Source organism: Kwoniella dendrophila, chromosome 5 (genome assembly GCF_036810415.1).
Source record: "Kwoniella dendrophila CBS 6074 chromosome 5, complete sequence".
NCBI lineage: Eukaryota > Fungi > Basidiomycota > Tremellomycetes > Tremellales > Cryptococcaceae > Kwoniella > Kwoniella dendrophila.
In genome coordinates, this window is record NC_089480.1 from 419,060 (window position 1) to 439,090 (window position 20,031).

General features: G+C 37.1%; 7 protein-coding genes across 7 annotated transcripts; 4 read left to right on the forward strand and 3 right to left on the reverse strand.

The window, feature by feature from the left end:
• Nucleotides 1–790: 790 nt before the first annotated feature.
• L201_004008 (uncharacterized protein) lies at nucleotides 791–2,935 on the reverse strand (the record flags this gene model as incomplete). The annotated part of the gene is made up of 3 exons (XM_066219756.1): nucleotides 791–1,853; nucleotides 1,948–2,090; nucleotides 2,153–2,935. 3 exons carry the CDS (start codon nucleotides 2,933–2,935, stop codon nucleotides 791–793), a joined length of 1,989 nt encoding a protein of 662 aa, XP_066075853.1.
• A 372-nt stretch (nucleotides 2,936–3,307) lies between these two features.
• Nucleotides 3,308–6,116, reverse strand: L201_004009 (uncharacterized protein; the record flags this gene model as incomplete). Its single annotated transcript, XM_066219757.1, has 5 exons — nucleotides 3,308–3,340; nucleotides 3,510–4,880; nucleotides 4,986–5,295; nucleotides 5,356–5,900; nucleotides 5,973–6,116. 5 exons carry the CDS (start codon nucleotides 6,114–6,116, stop codon nucleotides 3,308–3,310), a joined length of 2,403 nt encoding a protein of 800 aa, XP_066075854.1.
• A 952-nt stretch (nucleotides 6,117–7,068) lies between these two features.
• L201_004010 (uncharacterized protein) lies at nucleotides 7,069–8,639 on the forward strand (the record flags this gene model as incomplete). Its single annotated transcript, XM_066219758.1, has 6 exons — nucleotides 7,069–7,193; nucleotides 7,291–7,467; nucleotides 7,538–7,742; nucleotides 7,817–8,137; nucleotides 8,219–8,380; nucleotides 8,517–8,639. The coding sequence occupies 6 exons, from the start codon at nucleotides 7,069–7,071 to the stop codon at nucleotides 8,637–8,639; spliced, it is 1,113 nt and encodes a 370-aa protein (XP_066075855.1).
• An 825-nt stretch (nucleotides 8,640–9,464) lies between these two features.
• On the forward strand, nucleotides 9,465–10,386 carry L201_004011 (uncharacterized protein; the record flags this gene model as incomplete). The annotated part of the gene is made up of 3 exons (XM_066219759.1): nucleotides 9,465–9,599; nucleotides 9,904–10,044; nucleotides 10,168–10,386. The coding sequence occupies 3 exons, from the start codon at nucleotides 9,465–9,467 to the stop codon at nucleotides 10,384–10,386; spliced, it is 495 nt and encodes a 164-aa protein (XP_066075856.1).
• Nucleotides 10,387–10,734: 348 nt separating this feature from the next.
• L201_004012 (uncharacterized protein) lies at nucleotides 10,735–13,194 on the reverse strand (the record flags this gene model as incomplete). Its single annotated transcript, XM_066219760.1, has 9 exons — nucleotides 10,735–10,775; nucleotides 10,873–10,950; nucleotides 11,038–11,158; nucleotides 11,243–11,260; nucleotides 11,331–11,567; nucleotides 11,620–11,975; nucleotides 12,030–12,055; nucleotides 12,186–12,446; nucleotides 12,509–13,194. 9 exons carry the CDS (start codon nucleotides 13,192–13,194, stop codon nucleotides 10,735–10,737), a joined length of 1,824 nt encoding a protein of 607 aa, XP_066075857.1.
• A 1,934-nt stretch (nucleotides 13,195–15,128) lies between these two features.
• Nucleotides 15,129–17,171, forward strand: L201_004013 (uncharacterized protein; the record flags this gene model as incomplete). The annotated part of the gene is made up of 5 exons (XM_066219761.1): nucleotides 15,129–15,836; nucleotides 15,894–16,015; nucleotides 16,060–16,693; nucleotides 16,755–16,916; nucleotides 16,974–17,171. The coding sequence occupies 5 exons, from the start codon at nucleotides 15,129–15,131 to the stop codon at nucleotides 17,169–17,171; spliced, it is 1,824 nt and encodes a 607-aa protein (XP_066075858.1).
• A 1,088-nt stretch (nucleotides 17,172–18,259) lies between these two features.
• On the forward strand, nucleotides 18,260–19,953 carry L201_004014 (uncharacterized protein; the record flags this gene model as incomplete). The annotated part of the gene is made up of 6 exons (XM_066219762.1): nucleotides 18,260–18,304; nucleotides 18,401–18,493; nucleotides 18,618–18,707; nucleotides 18,800–19,086; nucleotides 19,467–19,493; nucleotides 19,599–19,953. 6 exons carry the CDS (start codon nucleotides 18,260–18,262, stop codon nucleotides 19,951–19,953), a joined length of 897 nt encoding a protein of 298 aa, XP_066075859.1.
• Between the last annotated feature and the right edge of the window lie 78 nt (nucleotides 19,954–20,031).

Genomic DNA, 20,031 nt, shown 5'->3' on the forward strand with positions numbered 1-20,031 from the left:
GTACGCTTGTAGAAAGTCTTCTGAGATTTCGGCATTTCTGACTCTCATTCCAACCATGATGAAGACATTTTGTTTGGGATCGATAGCATAACTTGCACGTTTGATGATACTATTTACTGCCCTATCTTTTCTAGTACCATCATTCAGGTTGATGATGGATAATACGGTTGTATGCTTCAAACGTACGGGCTGATCTGGGAAGGATCGGGGTACAGTAAATACATAACCTTTCCAAGTATCAAGTATCCTATAGTTTTTTGGTATTTCTAATGGTGAAATTATAGGTCTGATTGTTTTCAGATTATGTTGAATGCGACATATCGATTCGATCTGTTTCCGAGCTGGAACACGGTATTCTTCTTCTGCATTATGATTGATGTTGATACCAAAAAAGGCTTGTACAAGTGGGAGTTGAAGTTGTGAATTCTCACAAACGATCTGATAGTAGCGTTTACACGTGACGGATGCTCGTAGGAGGTCCTGAGGATCTAAATAACCGAAAATGAGTGTTGTGAGGTGATCTTCCAAAGTCTCCATGGTTGTACAGCCCTGTCAAGAAGCAAGTTTTGATTGAAAGAAACAACGGAGGATAAAGTGAAATGACAGAAGAGTATACAGATAATGAGGAAATAGTTATATGCATTATACCCGTTTTATCGAAAAGCAGTGCATTCGTCGTGTTGCTATGTGTTGTTTTGTATTTCGGAGAATTATCGTTGTATATATGAAACGTTTCACCCTAGAATATCTTGATCCAAGCGCAACAACTTGAAAAGCCAATATAAGTGATTCAATAAATCGATGAAAAAGCTTCAGCGAAATCTAATATCCATAAGATCTTACTCTTTGACTTATCATCACGTTCAAATTGTATGATCAACCTTCTTCCATCGAATGTAGCTTTATGATATTTTCCATTCTTGAATAGTTTGATCGTTGATCTGTAATTGATAAAACCTACAGACCACCGCAATGTCTTGTTTGCTGATCCAATTTTGGCTGGTTGTGACTTAGTGTTGGAAACGGGATTGATTGTTTTACGATAATGATTTGATATATGATAACAACTTTGAAACCTTTTCCATAAACATAATGCACTAAAACTTCCAGTTCTATTTTGTCTTTCTCCTTGGCCTAAAAAATTGTTTTGATTATAATCCCAAAATGATAATCGTAGTTTATCTTCTTGATCTAATTGAGGTATAGGATAAGAAATCAAATACCATCCGCATTGAAGTTGTTCTTGTGGTATATCAGATACAATTGATAATTTGCCAAAGTGTTTCCAATTTCCGAAAGGTATTCTTCGAATTTCTTCAAATGGATCATTGGAATCCTGCCATATACGATTCTGTAAATTTGATATATCAATCTCACCTTTTTCAGATTGATTGAGCCGTTCTACACGTTTAGGTCCAAGATCATCAATGTAATCTTCATATTTTTCGCATTCATCGTCCAGATCACTCTCAAAGTTTCCACTCGTCATATCTCTCTGGAATTCGAATTTTGGGATATTACCATACTCTTTTTGATGTTCTATCATATAAGACCTTAGTTTATTGATAGGAACGACTATCTGTAGTGCTAATGGTATTTCAGAACTTCGAGCAACATAACTGTATCTCATCGATATGGTCAAGAATTTCGGATTCTGGGTATCTAGGAGGATGGGATGTTCATCAGGTGCTTCAACTGAGATCTTTCTGTGTTTACCATCTCGATAATAATCCCAAAGAGCCTCTCCTATCGATCTGGTAGTTATTGGTAATTCAAGGATAAGATCTGGGAAGAACAGATCCTGCTGATCCCGTGAGACTTTAGCCAAATCGAAGACCACGAGACTTGCAATCCTACAAAGACAAGCTTCATCCGTTAATTAGGTCAACGGCGGACATGACTCAGAAAATGACATAAAACCGGGCATGAGACGTTGATTCAACTCACTCATGATTTACTATTCCCTCATGAGACTCTGCGATGAACTCTTTAGTTTGAGGGTAATCTATACCTATCAAAAGATCATCCTGCGTTACAACCCAAGAGATCACGCTACCCCAACCATCTACCGAATCTGAAGGTGGTAAGCACTATGGATGAGATATCTTAAAATCAGCGTTGATATCTACCACGATGATGTCCGAAAGCTTACCTTAAGAGGTGTCCAAGTTCTCCAGTCATATATAGTAAAAGTCCCTGAACCCCAATATAAAATGAGTCTACCATTTGTGATGATTTGGAACTCTTTCGTTAAAGGTAAATAATCCTGATCGTAATTATCATATCTGCCTTGGTTTCCATCACATCGACTTCCAGTGATATCTAAACCTTTTGCATCGTATTCCAATGGGATTTTGACACTTGGATTGGAATCATCGGTATATTTGAATAGATGATATGCGTGTATGATACAATTCGATCTAATGAAGGGATTGTCATGTGAAACCTCCATCACGATCATAATATCTTGTTCGGGATCAATAGCGAATTGATCGTAGTCTATTGAAAAAGGCAGTCTAAGGTCTGATCTAGTGCCATCATCTTGATTCCAAACAGATAAAACCAACCCAAAACCATCTTTTCCATGTACACCTCGCTCTATTTCAAGTCTATTTGATCTAGTGAATATGTATTTATCATAACTTGAATGAATCTCTTGATCACTTGTTATAGTAAAAGGTTTTATTCCAGGTTGTACAATTTTGATATTCTCTCTAATCTCATTGTAAGCTGATAATTTACTTCTTGCAGGTAGATCATTTTGAACGATACCAGCTGGAGGTTGATACAATTCTTGGTATATAGCAAGTTGAAGCTTTGAGTCATTCAAGATGAAATTGTGAAATCGCTTGTTAAGACGAGAACAAGTGAGAAGATTTGGAATATCAAGTTGGTATAGGATAAGGGAAAGTAACGAATTGTCAAGTCGATTCATTGTTGTTGTTTAGAATCATTGTTGACTTGTCAAGCGATGAGATATAACGTATATTGAAGAGAGTCTCAGATGACGAGAAGAACGAGAACATTATATTAATTATATTATCGCGAGAAGCTAAAGATTAGAGCCTAAGCGCGACGTAAAAAGACGCGTTTACTTTTGGGCATCTGCTCGGACATTTATCGGCGATGATCTAATGGCTGTGACAGAAAAGGGCAAGTTGACGACAGAATACATAAGGACAAGCAAGTTCAGTGCAAAACGTATGCTTATTTACAAGCATTGTAGACGCTATATATTTCAATCTTTCAAGAATACCTCCCTCCAACCTTTTAAGTTTTGTTATATCACGCTCTTTTAAAACTGATATCAATCGAAAGTCATGATAATGGCGCCATTTTGCTATATAATGACATAGGATAGTATCAGTTATCAGTCCCTCTCAACAATGACTGTTAGTTTTATAAGAGCAGCGGCTTCCAAGGTTGACAAGGGGCATGCAGAATACAAGTTGAACGAAGGGAAAAGGGATGATATTATATTAGATAAGTAAAATACTAGAGTCACTCACCATTCGTAAAACCACTAAATCGCCATCGAATAATGGTCGATGCAAATCCCGTTTAGTATCCCATAAAAATTTGATTGAACTCTCTCTGAATGGCAAAGCTGAGACCACATTTCGACGCATGAATATGTTTTGAAGTCCGGAGTGGATATCTTCATCATCGGAGTTAATCCTTTTTACTGATTCATGAAATTTTGGTAATGCAATTGGTTTTGGTAATTTACATTTTTCAACTATTGTGTCTTTAAACCTTTTCGGAGAATTGAACAAGTCGAATGATCGATTGACAGTTGTTTGGGATTTTTCATTTGATGATGAAGACGAAGAGGTATTACCATCCATCAATATTGAGGAGTTCGGCCTTTGATTTACCAAATTTGAATTGAAATCTCTCATAATCATTCTGTATGGTAAGAATTTCGACGAGCCAGTGAAAGCTGATAAACCTCTCAAGCCTTGATGATCTGGTTCAGTTGTAAAGGATCTAGTACCAAATGTTGAAAACTCTTGAGCATACGTTGAAAATCTTAAAGAACCATATTTTTCCCAACCTTCTTCATAGTTGGTTCGTTTCGCACCGTCTTGATAGTTCATGAACGTATCTAAGTGAGTGATATCATCTGATTTTGATCGTTCACCCATAAATTGGTATATTGATGGATCATCTGACCACATATTATGTAACTTGGTTTGAATTGTATGACCATTCCTCCGGTCGCGGTGTAGAGATTTTATTCGTTTGGTGAGGACAATTGTCATTTCTTTTATCATTTCTTGGAGATCGATCGTTCCATGGCAGTTGGTTGAATAAGGATAACCGTCTTCACCAACTGTATCGACAGATATAGTGAATGTCAGAACGCCATTTCTTTCGCCTTTTAGAAGCGCATTGTCGATATTGACATCAGCTATCGAGCAAAATTGAGGAATAACATTGCCTGGTTTAGGTGGTAGACCATGAAATCTACCTTTTGTGTAGATAACGGGTCGGTTGAAAGCTGGAGTTCGATGAGAGGTGATTGGTATACATATGTGCGTATCTTGATAATCCCATGAACAACGTTCTATGTTATTGGAGTGTTGTTCAGGATAAGCTTCATGGGGAAACAGTGTCGCTTGTTTCCCGTCTTCTGCAGCCATTAATTCAAAAGTTTCTAAGTAAGTGAACATATCTAATCGCTTTTGGTCATGATAAAGTATTCCGTCTTTAATTTCAATGGGTTGCTTATCGGATCCGGGTATTGCGTTCTTTCCTATTACTGTTTTAGGCATATCTAATTCGGTCCACTCATTTCGAAAGCTTGATGCTATAACAAAATTTCCGAAGAACTGAAAATCCTCTGCTATCTCCATATGAGGGGTCGGAGTGATTCTCTATCAAGAAGTTGAGACTATTCCATCAATATTGATATAACAAAGTCATTCACAGAGACAAGGAGAGAAGGCACGTAGTCAAAAATACTGATTCAATCGACTTACACCGAGAGAAACACCTGTTTTCCAATTCCAGAAACCTAAGAAGCTGAACTCGCCTGGCCTTTCTGATTTGATCAGTACACCCACTTTCCCACCTGGAGCTAGATGGATACTAGTGTAACTACATATATATTTGGCTGGGACTCTAACTTCGATGAAATCGAAAGCGGCTTCGGGATGTCTGGCAGCATGTTTGAATACACCTTTGGGGGGAGCAGCGGTACCTTTAAGAGGTATGAGTTGTTTGAAGTGGATTCGTAGCAACGATGATTCCGTTGTTTGTTCGGTAACAAGATGTGGTGGTATTAAGAGGCTAGGTGAGGGAGAGCGTGTATTAGTAGAAAAAACGAAAAGTATGAATAGGTGTATTTACTGTTTAACAGATGTAGCGATGACGTTGTCTTCTAAACACATAGTGATATTATCGTAATAGTTCATGTAGTCTGGTTTTGAATGATATCCTGGGTCGAATTTCCATTTGTAATAACCTTGAGATTTTGATGCACCCCTTGAAATGAGATTTTCAACATCATCTTTTGTATTATCAGTTATCTTCCATATGCTCCATGAATCATTTCTATAACCTTGGTCTGGGTAACCTGGCGCGATTGGAAACTTGTATGTAGATTCACTCATTAGAATGTAACCATCTTTGAGATCTTCGATTTTAGAATTGGGTATATGTATACATTTCATCACCCTTGGATGCAATTTATCCAGTCTTTCTTCTTTTTCCAACAAGTTTTCTAGTTTCTCCGATACCGACTTTTCTGCTGAATTATCTTTATTGTCAGAAAGAACGGATAAAGGTGAGCACTCTGTGGATGATGGTGGATCCGGTATGGAATGTAATTGTTTACGATATGGGTATTGTAAGCGGGAAGACGAGTTGAAGACGTGATTGATGTGTTTGTTGACCTAAATGGTGATGGCGAAGTGAGTGTTAGTTTATACAATCTGATCAGACCTTGCTAGTACGACAGGACTCACTCTCAAAAGCCTTGCTACTTCTTTGGAATCTACTTGTTGGAAGATACGCTCCAGAATATTAGAGTATGCCTGATCGTTGAATAAAGATCCCAATTCTGATGATTCTGAACGGTGTAGGAGCTCATTTGTAGCAACTTGGTTCATGATCAACAGTTGACCTTCTGAAATGTTAATTCTAGACTGACGGCCGGTGTATTTTAGGATTCTTTTGGATTAAAAGATCGAAGCAACAGCGGGATACGGTTTTGATTAAGCGTCATTCATGATGATATGAGAAAAGTCAAGTATTAAGAATAAATTTGACAAGACCCATCAAAGTACTTGACGATTTGTTTCCTGTTGTGTATTCGCAGTACATGTTTGTGTTTGATCGCTACATCGTGTTGATTTTACGCCCTGATGATTAATCAAGTGAACTTTAACTTCACTAGTTAGCGGTCAATGCTTTGATGGTGACCAGGGTAGATGAAATACAACATCAGGTGAGGGAAAGGAGTCTTGGAATGTGGGTGAGTGGGGAAGAAGAAGGATCCGGTAACATCCCATTGTCAGTCTTGTTTTTCTAATTTTGACCAACAGTCATAGTAGTTGTATCAGCTTTCAGAAAATATATACGAGTATAGCACTCAGCTCTTTTCCTTTCAGCTTTATTTGATTGCTATGTGACAGGTAACGACAAAGCAACCTTACTTTATCGAGCGGTAGAAGTTAACGGCATATTACGAACCTTCCACCCTCCACTTTAACTCCAATGCGGGACCGAGTCTAAAAAGTGGGAAAAGGAGAATCATGGAACTCCATCCTCGCCAAAATCTACCTCCACCTCGTACGCCGAGTTAATCGGTATTGTAACTGATCAAACAGCTTTGGGTGCTCACTACGGGTAGAAATGAGATCATATACCGTTCCCTCCACTTTTCCTATCTAATCAATAAAATGGTATAAATACATACCTCCCAGAGACACGGTATAGTTTATTCTTTTTACAACTCGTCAGAAATCCTCATTCAATCTCAACTCATAGAGACAAACTAGATCTTCTTATTAAAGGAGCACTATACTTCAAATAGCTATCTAACTACTTGGTCAAAGTAAAATGTCTTCATCAATTCCTCAAGTTCAAGTTGCCGAGCATTCAGTAGGTCGAATGGGTTACGGTTTAATGCAATTGACTTGGAACCCTAAACCACCTGCTGAAGAAGATTCTTTCAAAGCTATGAAGTGAGTCTTACCATATGCATACACAAGCTCACTATCTCAAGTGAGGTCAATAGCCTTTCACTTGAGCTAACAGTTATTTCTCTTTCTCCAATCACAGAGCTGCTGCAGATGCAGGTGCGACATGCTGGTCAACAGCTACTTTCTATGGACCAGATTTCGCAAATATCAAATTAATCGCAAACTTCTTCAAGAAGTATCCTGAATATAAAGAAAAGATCGTATTGGTTGTCAAAGGTGGTCAAGATTATACTACAATCGCACCAAAAAGTGACGAGTAAATTTCAATTACATGAACATTACTTCCGAAAGATTATCATAATGTACTGATTCTCGCCTATCTCTAGTATCGACTTCCTTCGATCAGACGTTAACAAAACCCAAGAAATTTTAGGGGACAAGAAGATTGATGTGTACTCTGTTGCTAGACTTCCACATGGAGTTTCTGTCGAAGAGGTTTTCAATAACCTTGAAACTCTTAGAAAAGAAGGTTTGTACAATGCTGTAGCTGCTAGTGAGATGGGTGTAGAAAGTTTGAAGAAGGCTCATGCCGTGAGTACCCGTCGTCATGTAAGACGGTACATATCACTAACACATCCTGATAATCTTCGCTGTCGATATCACAGATAACACCCATAGCCGTTATTGAGATTGAAGTTTCATTATTCTCTTATGAGCAAAAGATCAGAGACGTTGTAGAATGGTCAAAAGAAAACAAAGTACCTATATTTGCTTACAGTCCATTAGGTAGAGGATTCTTAACTCGAACATATAAATCACCTGAAGACATTCCAGAAGGTGATTTCAAGAAGTCTGTACCTAGATTCCAAGGTGAAGCATTCTATGAAAATTTGAAATTAGTTGATAGATTAGATGAAATCGCTTCGAAGAAGGGTGTAAACACTTCTCAATTGGCTTTAGCTTGGATTATTGGATTATCTGGTTATGTGAGTAATCATTTCGCAGGACTTCGATTGGCCCTATGAAATCTGAGACACCACTAACCGGTTTCTGCTTTGATACACTAGACTATCCCCATTCCTGGTTCATCCAATCCAAAAAGAGCCGAGGAAAATACAGTTGCAGCCAATATCAAACTTTCCCCGGAAGAGAATAAAACCATTTCTGATATTCTTGATACCTTTGAAATTAAGGGTACCAGGTATCCTGGAGCCATGATGGATCACCTGGTAAGTTTAATTAGTCTATCGTATAATAATAAGAAACGCATGCTGATTTATCACTTGCCAGATGAAATGAACACTCTACATGTAATCGAATTTTCAAGTCTTTGTATGGAAAAAATTGCTTTGCCTAAAATTGTAGAAAGAGCTTTGTAGTCTAATTTCTATGGATACTGTATCAGTCCACATAAATGCAATCAACAAATATTGGACAAATGCTGATGTGGAACAACATAGTCGACTGTTATCCTTGCTTATTGAATAGTCGAGAGTGACCCTACTAATATAAACATCACCTCATTGATCTAGGACTGATATCCTAACGAAAATCAATCAAAAGCTAATACTACTACAGTAATACAGATGATTCACATGTGCGGCGTTACGCCCTAATGCGCATGCAGGTATGAATAAATGGACGTAGTACACCGCACAAATCGGCCATGTATAACTCTAATGAACCACCCTAATGGCACTTAAGTGCGATCACAGAATTGAACATATATTTTAATCGCAATTGGTGATCTGGTGGACCAAGCGGACCGTAAGTAAACGATCAAGTTCAGTTCACTTCACAGAAAGACTACATACATTGATCATCAAACACAGCATTTTTCTCTTACCGAGATCAATCAAAGGATCTTTATCTCTCTATCCTTCCTTTCAGTTTACATCATGTCGATCATAACCCTTGAAACTCGTTTAGGATTTTACATGTCGTACTATTTATCTATTTATCTCAGTATTCGCAATGAAAGAGAAGAAATAAAACAAACGTAGATCTTTTGTCTATTGATCAGCCCTTACTAAAAATATGAGTCAACGCTTCTTCAATTAGTCGAACAAGAGTAGTACAGCATATTACTATGAATGGGTTTATCCTACTAATCCTAACTCATCGGAGCGGACTTCGAAAAGCTGAATGATAGGTAAAGAGCTCACTAGCTTTTCTGATCTTTCAATTTATTGAAGCTTAAATTCAATCGATCGTTCTTGAATCCCCTTATCATAAAATACACTTGGTATACAGACAATCAACTCTGATATTCCAACAAGCTGGACTGTCTCGATCAATACTACAATCCCGATCATGTCAATCCTACATAACATCTTTATCCTCTTCATTAGCTTAATGATAGTTGTCTCAGCTTCACCGCTACAAGAAATTAGAGCAGATTATAGTGGTGTAGATGAAGAATGTGTTTTAGCTTGTTCACATTGGTCAGTGACTTGAGGTCATTGTAGAGCTAATTATAATGATTGGTGTGAGTTTTTCGTGTACATCCTGTTTTTTTTGGTTTTTCTCACGTCAGCTTATAAAAGTTGGAAAATCGTCTCTACTCTATTCTCTCGAATGAGAATTGTGAAGAGAACATAAACAGCTAATCTAACATTTTTATGTGATTCTATACGACTAAAAAATTTGTTTAAAAACCATAACTCATTATATTGTCTTATTCATACTATCAAAAAACTACGTCTTGCCACTTTTACCCTCATAAAATACTGTAGCTAAACAAAGAGAACAGGAATTTGCCAATCAATTTTTAGGTTGTTTATGTATAGGTAAAAAAGAAAATGGTATTTTAGGTAATGAATCAATTTCAAATGCTGCAAGTTTTTGTTTAGGTTGTATAACTACTCCAGGTAAAATCAAAGAAGATTTAGGTGTAAGTCGAATTTTACTTAATCTTACTCTTTGATCTCTATGTAAAGTACATTTAAAATTGAATAACCGCTATATTTATTAAATATGATACTCTCCTGAAAATGCTAATACAACTTGTTATCAGAATTTCTTAGGTTTATGTCAAGTCCAAAAACAGAATGAAACAGCATATAACGCGATCAATTTTTCACCTATAGGATATTCAACTTCTAATGATAAATCGAAAGCTGCTGTTACCAGCGATGTTATGCCTCGGATAAGATCACCGATAATGGATAACATGGCTGCTCAATGGGGTTTGGGCATTCTGCTCATTGGATTAGGAGGATGGACAGTTTGTTAGAACAAATAAAGGTCAGCAATCAACGTACTTGCAGCTGCCTTGATGCGTCAAACACAATCAAACCCCCTGGTACTCCCTAATCGTAAGAACCAACCACAAGCTCACTGAAAATTTCCATAGTTTCATGGTCATGTCATTCCCTTTTCCCTTAGGTTATCCTTTTTTTCCCTTTACGCTTTGATGATATGTGATACAGTTGAGAGAATGAGTATGTATATGCATATGCTAAAAAGTGTATTACTGTAGTTCTATGTGAAGGAGATGATTGGTTTCGTTTGAGTATTTTGAGAATTGTCCTTTTTATTGCGTCGTTAATTTACATATCCGTCATTCCTGCTATGGGTGCATCTAGCATTGATCTATAAGTCTATTCTTAGGAACCGTTTTACCTGTTATGATGGACATTGAATCTTAGTGACATTCTTTTGCATAAAAGATGAAACTCTTGCAACTTAGAAAAGATGCAGAGCTGAAAATGGAGCTTACCTGCACCTAACCAAGTAGTCAAGTTAGGATTAGTATAAACATCATTATGCCTTGCGATATAATCTTTTGTTGGGTAATCTACGTTTTGTCATAATAGCGAATAAGCAATTTTCATTCGAGAACTATGTCTTTTATAATCATGATCAATTAATTGATTGGACTTACCTGGAGGATCGCAACCTATTGAACCTGATCCATCACTTCTTTGATAAACTCTGACATAATCAATATATAGATAATTAGGGAAAATCATATTCGCCCAATCTACAAATTGGAAACCGTTTGACTAGTCATATGAATCAAGGTCAGTCCTCAATCACCGTTTCAGAGATAATCACTCGAATGGCAAAAAGGATGAAAGGTGACTTACAGCGTGAAGATTGATGATCTATCGGAAATGAATTCGTAGAGTTGTTAGTTTGATTACCTCTTGATAAAAGTAACATCTGAATACTTACCATAGCCATAGGTTCTTCAGAAACAATTCTTCTTCCTATACCAGTTCTAGGGTTTTCAGCAGTAACATCTGCGTGCATTGTCCAACTTCTCTTATTATCTGATACCCAACCTATATAACCTTTTTCTCTTGCTTCTGGATATGCTTGCCATTCTACACCGAAGACTGCAAACTCTCCACTTCTACCTCCTACTACTTGATCTCTGTAAATCCGATCAGGTAATAATGTGAGATGTGACTAGGAGGATTTAAAAGTCAGATCAAGTCAAATAGAAGAGGTGTCAACTTACAACAGCTTGTTGAGTGAAACCACCTAAATATGTGTTGGGTATAGTTAAATCTGGATCGTGGATTTCAACATATGCACTGGCGTTGTTGTATTGATAGAAATCATCAAATGGTGCAACCTGATTAGATTGTGAAACTTCACCGTGTCTTTCTTTGATTCTAATTTGTGCTTCAACAATATCAATTTCGGGTACACCTCTTCCAACCGATACGTCAGGTCCAGGATGATCTTCACCGGGGCATGTACATGCTGATAATCTTTGTCCAGGTAAATAAGATAATGGTCCATCATCTGCTCCAGTGGTTATAGTTGCTATAGGTCCAGTCTTATTTGCATATGTTTGATTTGCCAAAGTACCTGTTGATAGGGTCTCAGCAAAACCGAAAAACGTATGAGAGATGACAGACTTACCGACATCACATGAATCGTATGTGTATCTGAATTCCGATTGATAGTCAGCAAATACGCATATCGATAGATTGCATCTGATAACTTACGGCCAATTACCTGTACATGACCAAGACATATCAGCAATTACACACGGGCGTAGGTGAACGAAATACCAACTCACCTTCCGTTGAAGCACCATAACCAGGTCTACCTAAATTACCCATAGTCCAAATACCAGGCCAGAACCCTCCAATATGACTTACACCGGGTAAACTAGCTGACACTTCTACATAAGCATTTTTACTGAAACACATTTGATTCCACGATTGAATTTGAGCAGATTTTAAATTTAGATCATGAATCGGTTCTTGAGTCATTGCAAGTACCAATTTTCCATCTTTAGTTGTGACTGCTGATGGATCTAACCATTCGAAATCCCTAATAAGTATCGGATAAGTCGGTGAATACTTGCTTGATTCGTAAGGTAGCATAAAACTCACAAAGTACCCCAATAATGAATATCTACAGCTGTCCAAAAGGGATCATCACCTGGATAAAAAGTTCTACCATCTTTATTAAATTCATCTGAAAATACTAAAGACCATTCTTCACCATCAAATCCAGTACGTGTTTTAACATCATCTGGTGTATCATCATCAATTAATTTTGGTAAGTTTGGTATAGAAGGATATTGACCTGTTGAATTTATACCACCTAAATTATATCCAGAAGTTTTTGCACCTAATTCATTATCATCAACTAAATAAAAATCTAATATAGGATATAAAGCAAATAATCCTACAGCAAGCATAGCTAAAGTTATTAATGTTATGGCATTTGCCCAACCTCTCCATGAATTCCATGCAAAATTTGAATTATGATCGATATTTTTTTGTTCAGCAGCTGTGAACGTATGTAAATGATCATCCATTTCATCATCTTGATCTTGTAATTCATCATGTGTGAATCTTTGATGTAATTGTTGTGATTCAACTTCATATGAACTTGTTATTGCACTTGAACCTAATTGTGCTGTAGGTCCAAATTTACTTGAAGATAAACTATCTCTACCATAACCATTTTCATTTCTAGGTAACATCGATGAGGTAGAGTTTAAACTTGATTGTGATATTCTGGCTGACATTCCCGGACTTGCTGCATTAGATAATAAAGGTGATCGTGACATTTAGAAGGTCATTGAAAGATAAGAAGCGAAACAGAGTTGCAAAAAGAATGAAGCTGTGTTGATCAAGTAACTATTGCTGTATGATGAGTTTGCTGAAGTGATACAACTGTAGACTTATGCTAAGCATTTCATTTGAAGATTTGTAGTTAGAGGGTACAAGAACGCATATTCAAAGGACCTCTAAGGGAGAATCAAATGATGAGCTGTGTATCACTTAGCTAACTCCTTGGTGATTGGTGATTAGTGATTGAAAATCATCCTGGTTTATCGTTACCTTGGTTGCTTGGTTTCTTGGTTCCTTGGCACTGTATGATATATGAGTGAATTGAATTGGTTTCCTGTACTCTGAGCCAAGAGACGTAATTAGAAGGTCTGTGATATGCGACACAGTATAGACCACCTCATGGTTTTTAACTTTTTAGTGTCCAAGTGTTAAAAGTCTTGGGATTGTTTCAGGGTGAAATTTGGGTCAATGCCAAGAATTTGCCTAGACTCATCAATTTTTGTTGGATACCGATTCGATTGAAATTCGAATCATTCTGTCTAAGATCATCGGGTTCTTCTTGGGATTGGTGAACATATAGATAATAATTTGAATGTATCTTCATCTCATTCCCAGAATTACTCCGGATAGACAAAGTTGTTAAACTAGCAAAGCGTCTCTTGATTCTTTTATCGATCCCTTCTAAGCAAAATCCCGGCGGTTAGGGTATCCCGACGATGACCAGGGGAGCCAGTTTATCCGAGAAATTTTGAATTTCGGTGCCCAATGCTTGATCTTTTGTATTGCTGCGCATGATCAAAGCTTCTCGTCTAAGCTACACAACTGTATGCAGGTTATAATTATAGGAAAAGGAAACAAGGAAAAGATAGATTCAAGCGATCCTTTTGTGTTTCAGGGCACATATATATCCCTTCGAGCCCCCATTATCGTCCTTTTAGCTTCATATCGCTTTCATCCGAAAAAATGAACATCGGTATCTGGGATATTAATATTAGAACCTTAGGAACATAATCAACGTGTCTTGACGCGTTCGAGAGATATCATACTAACACTACCTGGTGACCCGCCTGATGTACGAATACACTGTAGTGATGATTTAGCAAAGGAATGTGAAAGATAAGATTTATAGTTTTACTACGAACACATCTGATCTTTATGACAAGATCAGAATGACGTAACAGTGAATATTCTTTGTCATATATTGCCGAAACCAAAATGTAGGTAATCAAGATGACCATTTTATCTTCTTCTTCTTCTTCTTTCTTACCACAGATTCGGAATCTAATAGTTATTTTTAAGGTTATTTGCTTTAGCTTTATCAAGTCTTGACATATGTTACGGGTTGATCCTATGTTAAACCCATTTGATTATCGAAAGGGGTAAAAGGAGCATGACGATGTTGATTGTGGGGAATTGGGATCAAAGGTGAGTACATACTTCACTTGACTTCATTCCTGTATGATCCCACGAATAATGATTCTGTATTTTAGCTTTGTTTCTTGATTCAAGATAGCTTTAACGGAGCTATATATGTATGTACAAGGGGAAATTCCTCGGCATATCGAAAAATAAATAGTCTTATGTTCACACTGGATATTCTCAGGCAGTACAGTGTTACTAGTATGATGGTATTGATTCACATTATTACCAATATTATAGTAGTCGAATCAAGTCGCCACCTCGTCACTGTATTTCCCATTGAACTGACTACGGACTGATCATTGACGTTGACTTCTGTCAAAACTGATTTGTGATTCCTTTTCTTTTCTTTCTCCACCTATAAAAATCATACGCTCTTTTCACAATTGTCACTCTGTCTACTTCACCTCTTTTATTTATTTTTTCAGATTTTCTTTCTTCTTTCATTTCCATATTTTTTTCCCATTCGCCCGCTTCGAAAGCTTTGAATCGATAATCCTCATCTCCTATCATGGTGCAAAGACTACCTCATCATGTCCTTGATTTGATTTTTCAAGAATTGCAACCTTTAGATATCTTACGGTGTGCAGCAGTTTGCCATCATTGGAATAAAGTAGTTCACAAATCAGTTTATCTTCAACTTAATTTACGACAATCGTTACATCAATCCCAATTATATGATGGAGAAAGGTTTTTCCCACCTGGTGAACGTTTACGTAGATTGATTACTAGAGAAACAAATTTAGACTTATTAAGACCAAGAATAACTGAAACTGATTTACCTGATGATCAAGTTCTACATACTGTTGCAGGAAAATATGTTATAACTCAACCTTTAGATCAAGTCAACAAACCTGATCCGGAAGATGGTAAATATACTTTATGTACTATATGGAGATTAGGTGAATCAAAGAAAGTAAAGGTTTCTTTCAAGCCTTATACAGACTTATTTGATTTAGATGTACATCAGGATGTAATCATCGTGCAAGAAGATGAAGGCGATTCACATAGTAAAACTAATATAAAAATGAGGGCCTTGCATTTATTCAATGAAGACGAAGATGCTGTGCCCTATGAAAAAGATGGCTTCAGGATTTTGGAAGAAGGCTGGGAAGGTGAAGATCCTCACAACGTCAGCTTAACAATAGGGGGAAGAGTTATGGTTTGGTGTAGTGGTATTGTCTGGATTTTTGATTGGGAAACAGGTGAACGTTTAGGTGTGAGTAATAACTATATCAAATATCACACTTGTAGCATCAACTAACATGTACTGTAGAGACTTCCACCTGAATCACCGGCAATATGGGAAAGTAATCTAGGTATGGCATGGGCAGGAAAGAATATAGTGTTAGGCCTCGACATGCCTCATAGCCCTGAGGATGAAAGTTTAGCACAAACGTACGTGATACCCTTTTGCCTGCTTATACTGATATCAGAAACAGCGCGGCATATCTTGCGGTTTTTGAGGTCGATACATCATATCCTGGGACTAGTTCTTTACCTCTTTTACTGGAATTACCGTTCTGCACGAATTTGCTTGAAGAAACAGTTCGAGATCTGCTTGATCTGCCCGAGAGCGCGAGTATCGTTACAAGGGATCAAGAACATTTACCCTTTCTGCAAAGAAACGGGCCATTTGGATTGATTTTGGTAGCCACAGAATTTATCATCAATGAAGATGCTACTTGGCGATTAATCATTGTTTTACCTACAAAACATTTACAGCAATTCAGATTACAAAAAGAACGTAAAATCCCACCACCGCATGGAGCTTGGAAAAATGAATGGGATCCTTTCTCAGGATTAGATTCTATACCGTTCTCTCAGTGGTCAGGTCATGCTTATACTTGGACTGAACCTGCCCATTCACCGAACTTTTTTCATGGTTTTTATGAAGCTCAAAACAGTCTCAGATTATATCATCATAATTATACTTTATTAAAATTACATGGTCTGCTCCATTTAACAGTCCTAGATTTCAATCAAAAGAGATTGAGAACCATAACCTGTGATTTTAGACCTTTAGGTGGTTTAGGTAAGATTGGTGAGAATGACACTGATGCGGAAGACGAAGATGTAAGTAGCTTTCTTCGATAACATTCGATGCTTACGATGCGTGATTTTTTTTGATCTATAGCGAAGAAGACCAATCAGATATAGGAGAGAAGTCATACAACCTATCAAAGATGACGGAGATAGTAATCTGGGTTGTAATGAGATCGCCGGAGATTTTGTCTTGGGTAACAAAGGTGCAGCTAATGTTATCCTTTTTGATGGCGAAAGATTATTTATACAACAGGTGAGTTTATTCAAAATACACATGCTGTCTGAACACTAATCATATCGTAAATCACAGCGAAGTGCAGGGAAATGTTGGATATTAGATTTTGGTGTAAGAGAAATTGCAGGTATTCCCGGTGAAGAACCACAAACTGAAGAGCAAGAAAAGGGTCAAAAACGACCTGATCCAAATAAAGTAGTTCCAGGTACCAGAGCTCCTCAAGATGCTTTTGTTGCTGAAGTTGATGGTGAAAACGATGGCACTGAAAGCTGATGGAATGTTGAGTTGGCGACGAAAAGTAAAAGATTGGAAAAGAAAGAATAGGCAGGTTGAGCAGTAACGAACGATGTTGTGATTGTCTCTGGCAAGATGAAAAAAAAAAGCATCCAACAAAATAATCAAAAATCCAAATTAGTAGAATGAAAATAGAAAACAGAACAAAAATCATGGAGCTGGTGTTTTAATAACCACAATTATATACCAGCAACATTTATAACAATTATATATTCTCAAATAACATTAGATTGTACTATATAACGACTTATAAACATTCATGAACTCAAAAATAGATGTGTAGCATTCGAATAACATGTAATCATTCAGTCGCATGTATGAAATGAAAAAAGGTAATATTTGCAGCTTGATCGAATCTGAACAGACAAAGGAAATGATTGGCTGACTCGAAGATACTGACAAAATACCTTTGAGATAGTGTATACAGTTCATTCATCGTATTTGTACTGGTAGATATCTCTTGGCAATTGAGGAAGGATGGCGATGATGATGCATCAGGGTTTCCGTTAAAAGGCTAACCACGTGCACGGAATCATCGTTTCAGGGGGTTTCAGGGAGGTGATTGCTTTTTATTCTTTTATGGTAATATTCGTAATTTATATATTTTTATATTTCACTTTTCAGGTTGTTAAATTAAGGGGTCCCCGAATCTGGATTCTTTTACTACTAGCTCATACAAAAGGAGGCTTTACAACGACGGTTTCAAATAATAATATCATCTACTCTACACACGGACTATAACGCTAAAAAAGTGAATCTGAATAGGAATAGGAATTGGAGCTAAAAATCAAATCAAAAACTACCTTACAAGTAGAGTACTAGTTGTTGTTAAGAAAAAGGTTGAATGATACCAAGTTAATGTTACCTTTATACTTTCTTTCTTTCATCATAACCTCCAAAAAACATCGTTAATCGAAAAACAAATCTCATAAACAATATTATCAAATCGAGTATAACAACCTATCTGCTTCGCCTTTAACATTCATTACAACTCAAAATACACATATAGTACTATAGTAGTATACACTTATAATAAACAAAGAATAGAATAATACAATATAGATAAAATGAAGTTTACTAGTGTTTTGACTGTCTTACCTTTCCTTGCTGCTGTAAGTTTTTCTGCCAATATTCCCTCAGCAGCTCGATCATTATTCAATACAAGATTAGATTATGATGCTTATGATGAATGATCTTTCATTCGTTAGACTATCGCTAGTCCGTTAGTTTTAGTTGAAAGACAAGATGGTACTGCCCCTGCATGTGCCCAACAATGTTTCAATACAGTTGATAACTTTGAGGTGAGTTATAAAGCTGGGTAATCCTCGTGTTGTGGAGAGGCGGATTTCTATATGAATAGTCATTGGTAATTGCCCTACGTAAAGACACGAAAGCTAATCCATCATGATGTACTGAACTTTATAGGGAGAATGCACAAAAGGCGATATCAAATGTTATTGTACATCAGAAATCATAACTGCATCAATCAGATCCTGTTTAAGTTCAAGTTGTACAGTAAGTTATCTCGTGCTCTCTTACAACAGTCTATATACCTTATTCTGCTTGTTAATGGATTGAACTAATATATCTATTGTGATCATCTCTAGACTGCAAATGCAACTGACGCTGTCGAATACGGTGAAGCTTATTGCGCAGCACATGGATCAAGTATGAACAATGGTGGAAGTAGTTCATCATCAAGTTCAGCTGTAGCATCATCATCATCACCTGTATCTTCTGCTTCACCATCAACTTCGTCAGTCTCTTCTCCTTCAACCACATCGAACGAAGCTTCCAGTCCAGAAACAACAGTTACATCATCTAACGCTGAACCTTCTACTTCTAGTGCATCAGCTACTTCGGCCGCAGTATCCGCTTCAACCACAAATTCTGAGTACGTTTCAAATTATACATCTTCTATCTCATCCCCATCTTTCACAATTAATACTACGGTTGTTCCTACTTTTTCACCCAATTCTACTGCTTCGATCACTATATGTGACGAGTCTTATCCATCTCTTACTGCAAACGTCACAGAGACTTCATCTCTTTAGATGTGCAGAACCTGGAGTTCCTCATTTTTTCTCCTTTTTCTACAATTTATAGATATATACCCTGAAAACTATCAAAAATAAAGCAAAAACACAAACACGATTTTTAACGTACTACTTTTTCACTGTGTATACAATATAACGAAATGCATGATGAAGGAATTTTGATCTTTAATGTGAAGTGTAACGAGACTAATGCTAACGACTACTTTTATGCATGTAGAAGCGAGAAACAATCAACATCAACTGCGTAAGTCGTTGTTTATTTAGTGTATCCGCCAAACGTGGTAAAACACGCTAAAAAGATGAAACCGAGCTAACATTTCTTTGTTTGCATTCACATTACATTAAACAGTTCTACCCCTGAATCATCTTCATCATCCGCATCACCATCAACAACAAAAGCAGCACAACAAAGTCAAGCTGTAGCAAGTACACAAGTAGTTACAGTTACATCAGCAGAAAGTTCAGGTACACCACCAACGACAGTTTCAGTTGCTGCTGCACAAGGAACTACAGCATCTACATCAGCTCCTGGTTTATTAACTACTTCAACTATCAGAGCATCAGCTTCATCATCCGCTTCAGCTAGATCAAGTGGTACCACCAATGGATCAGCTACTTCTTCAGCTACTTCTCAATCAATTGTTGGGTCATTCAATATGATAGTTGTATCTTTCATTGCAGGTGGTGTATCATTATTGTTATAAGATTTTGAAGCTTCTTTTCCTTTTTCGTCTGTGAATAGTATAATCAATCGGTGGGTCTCATTACATATATCTAAGGGT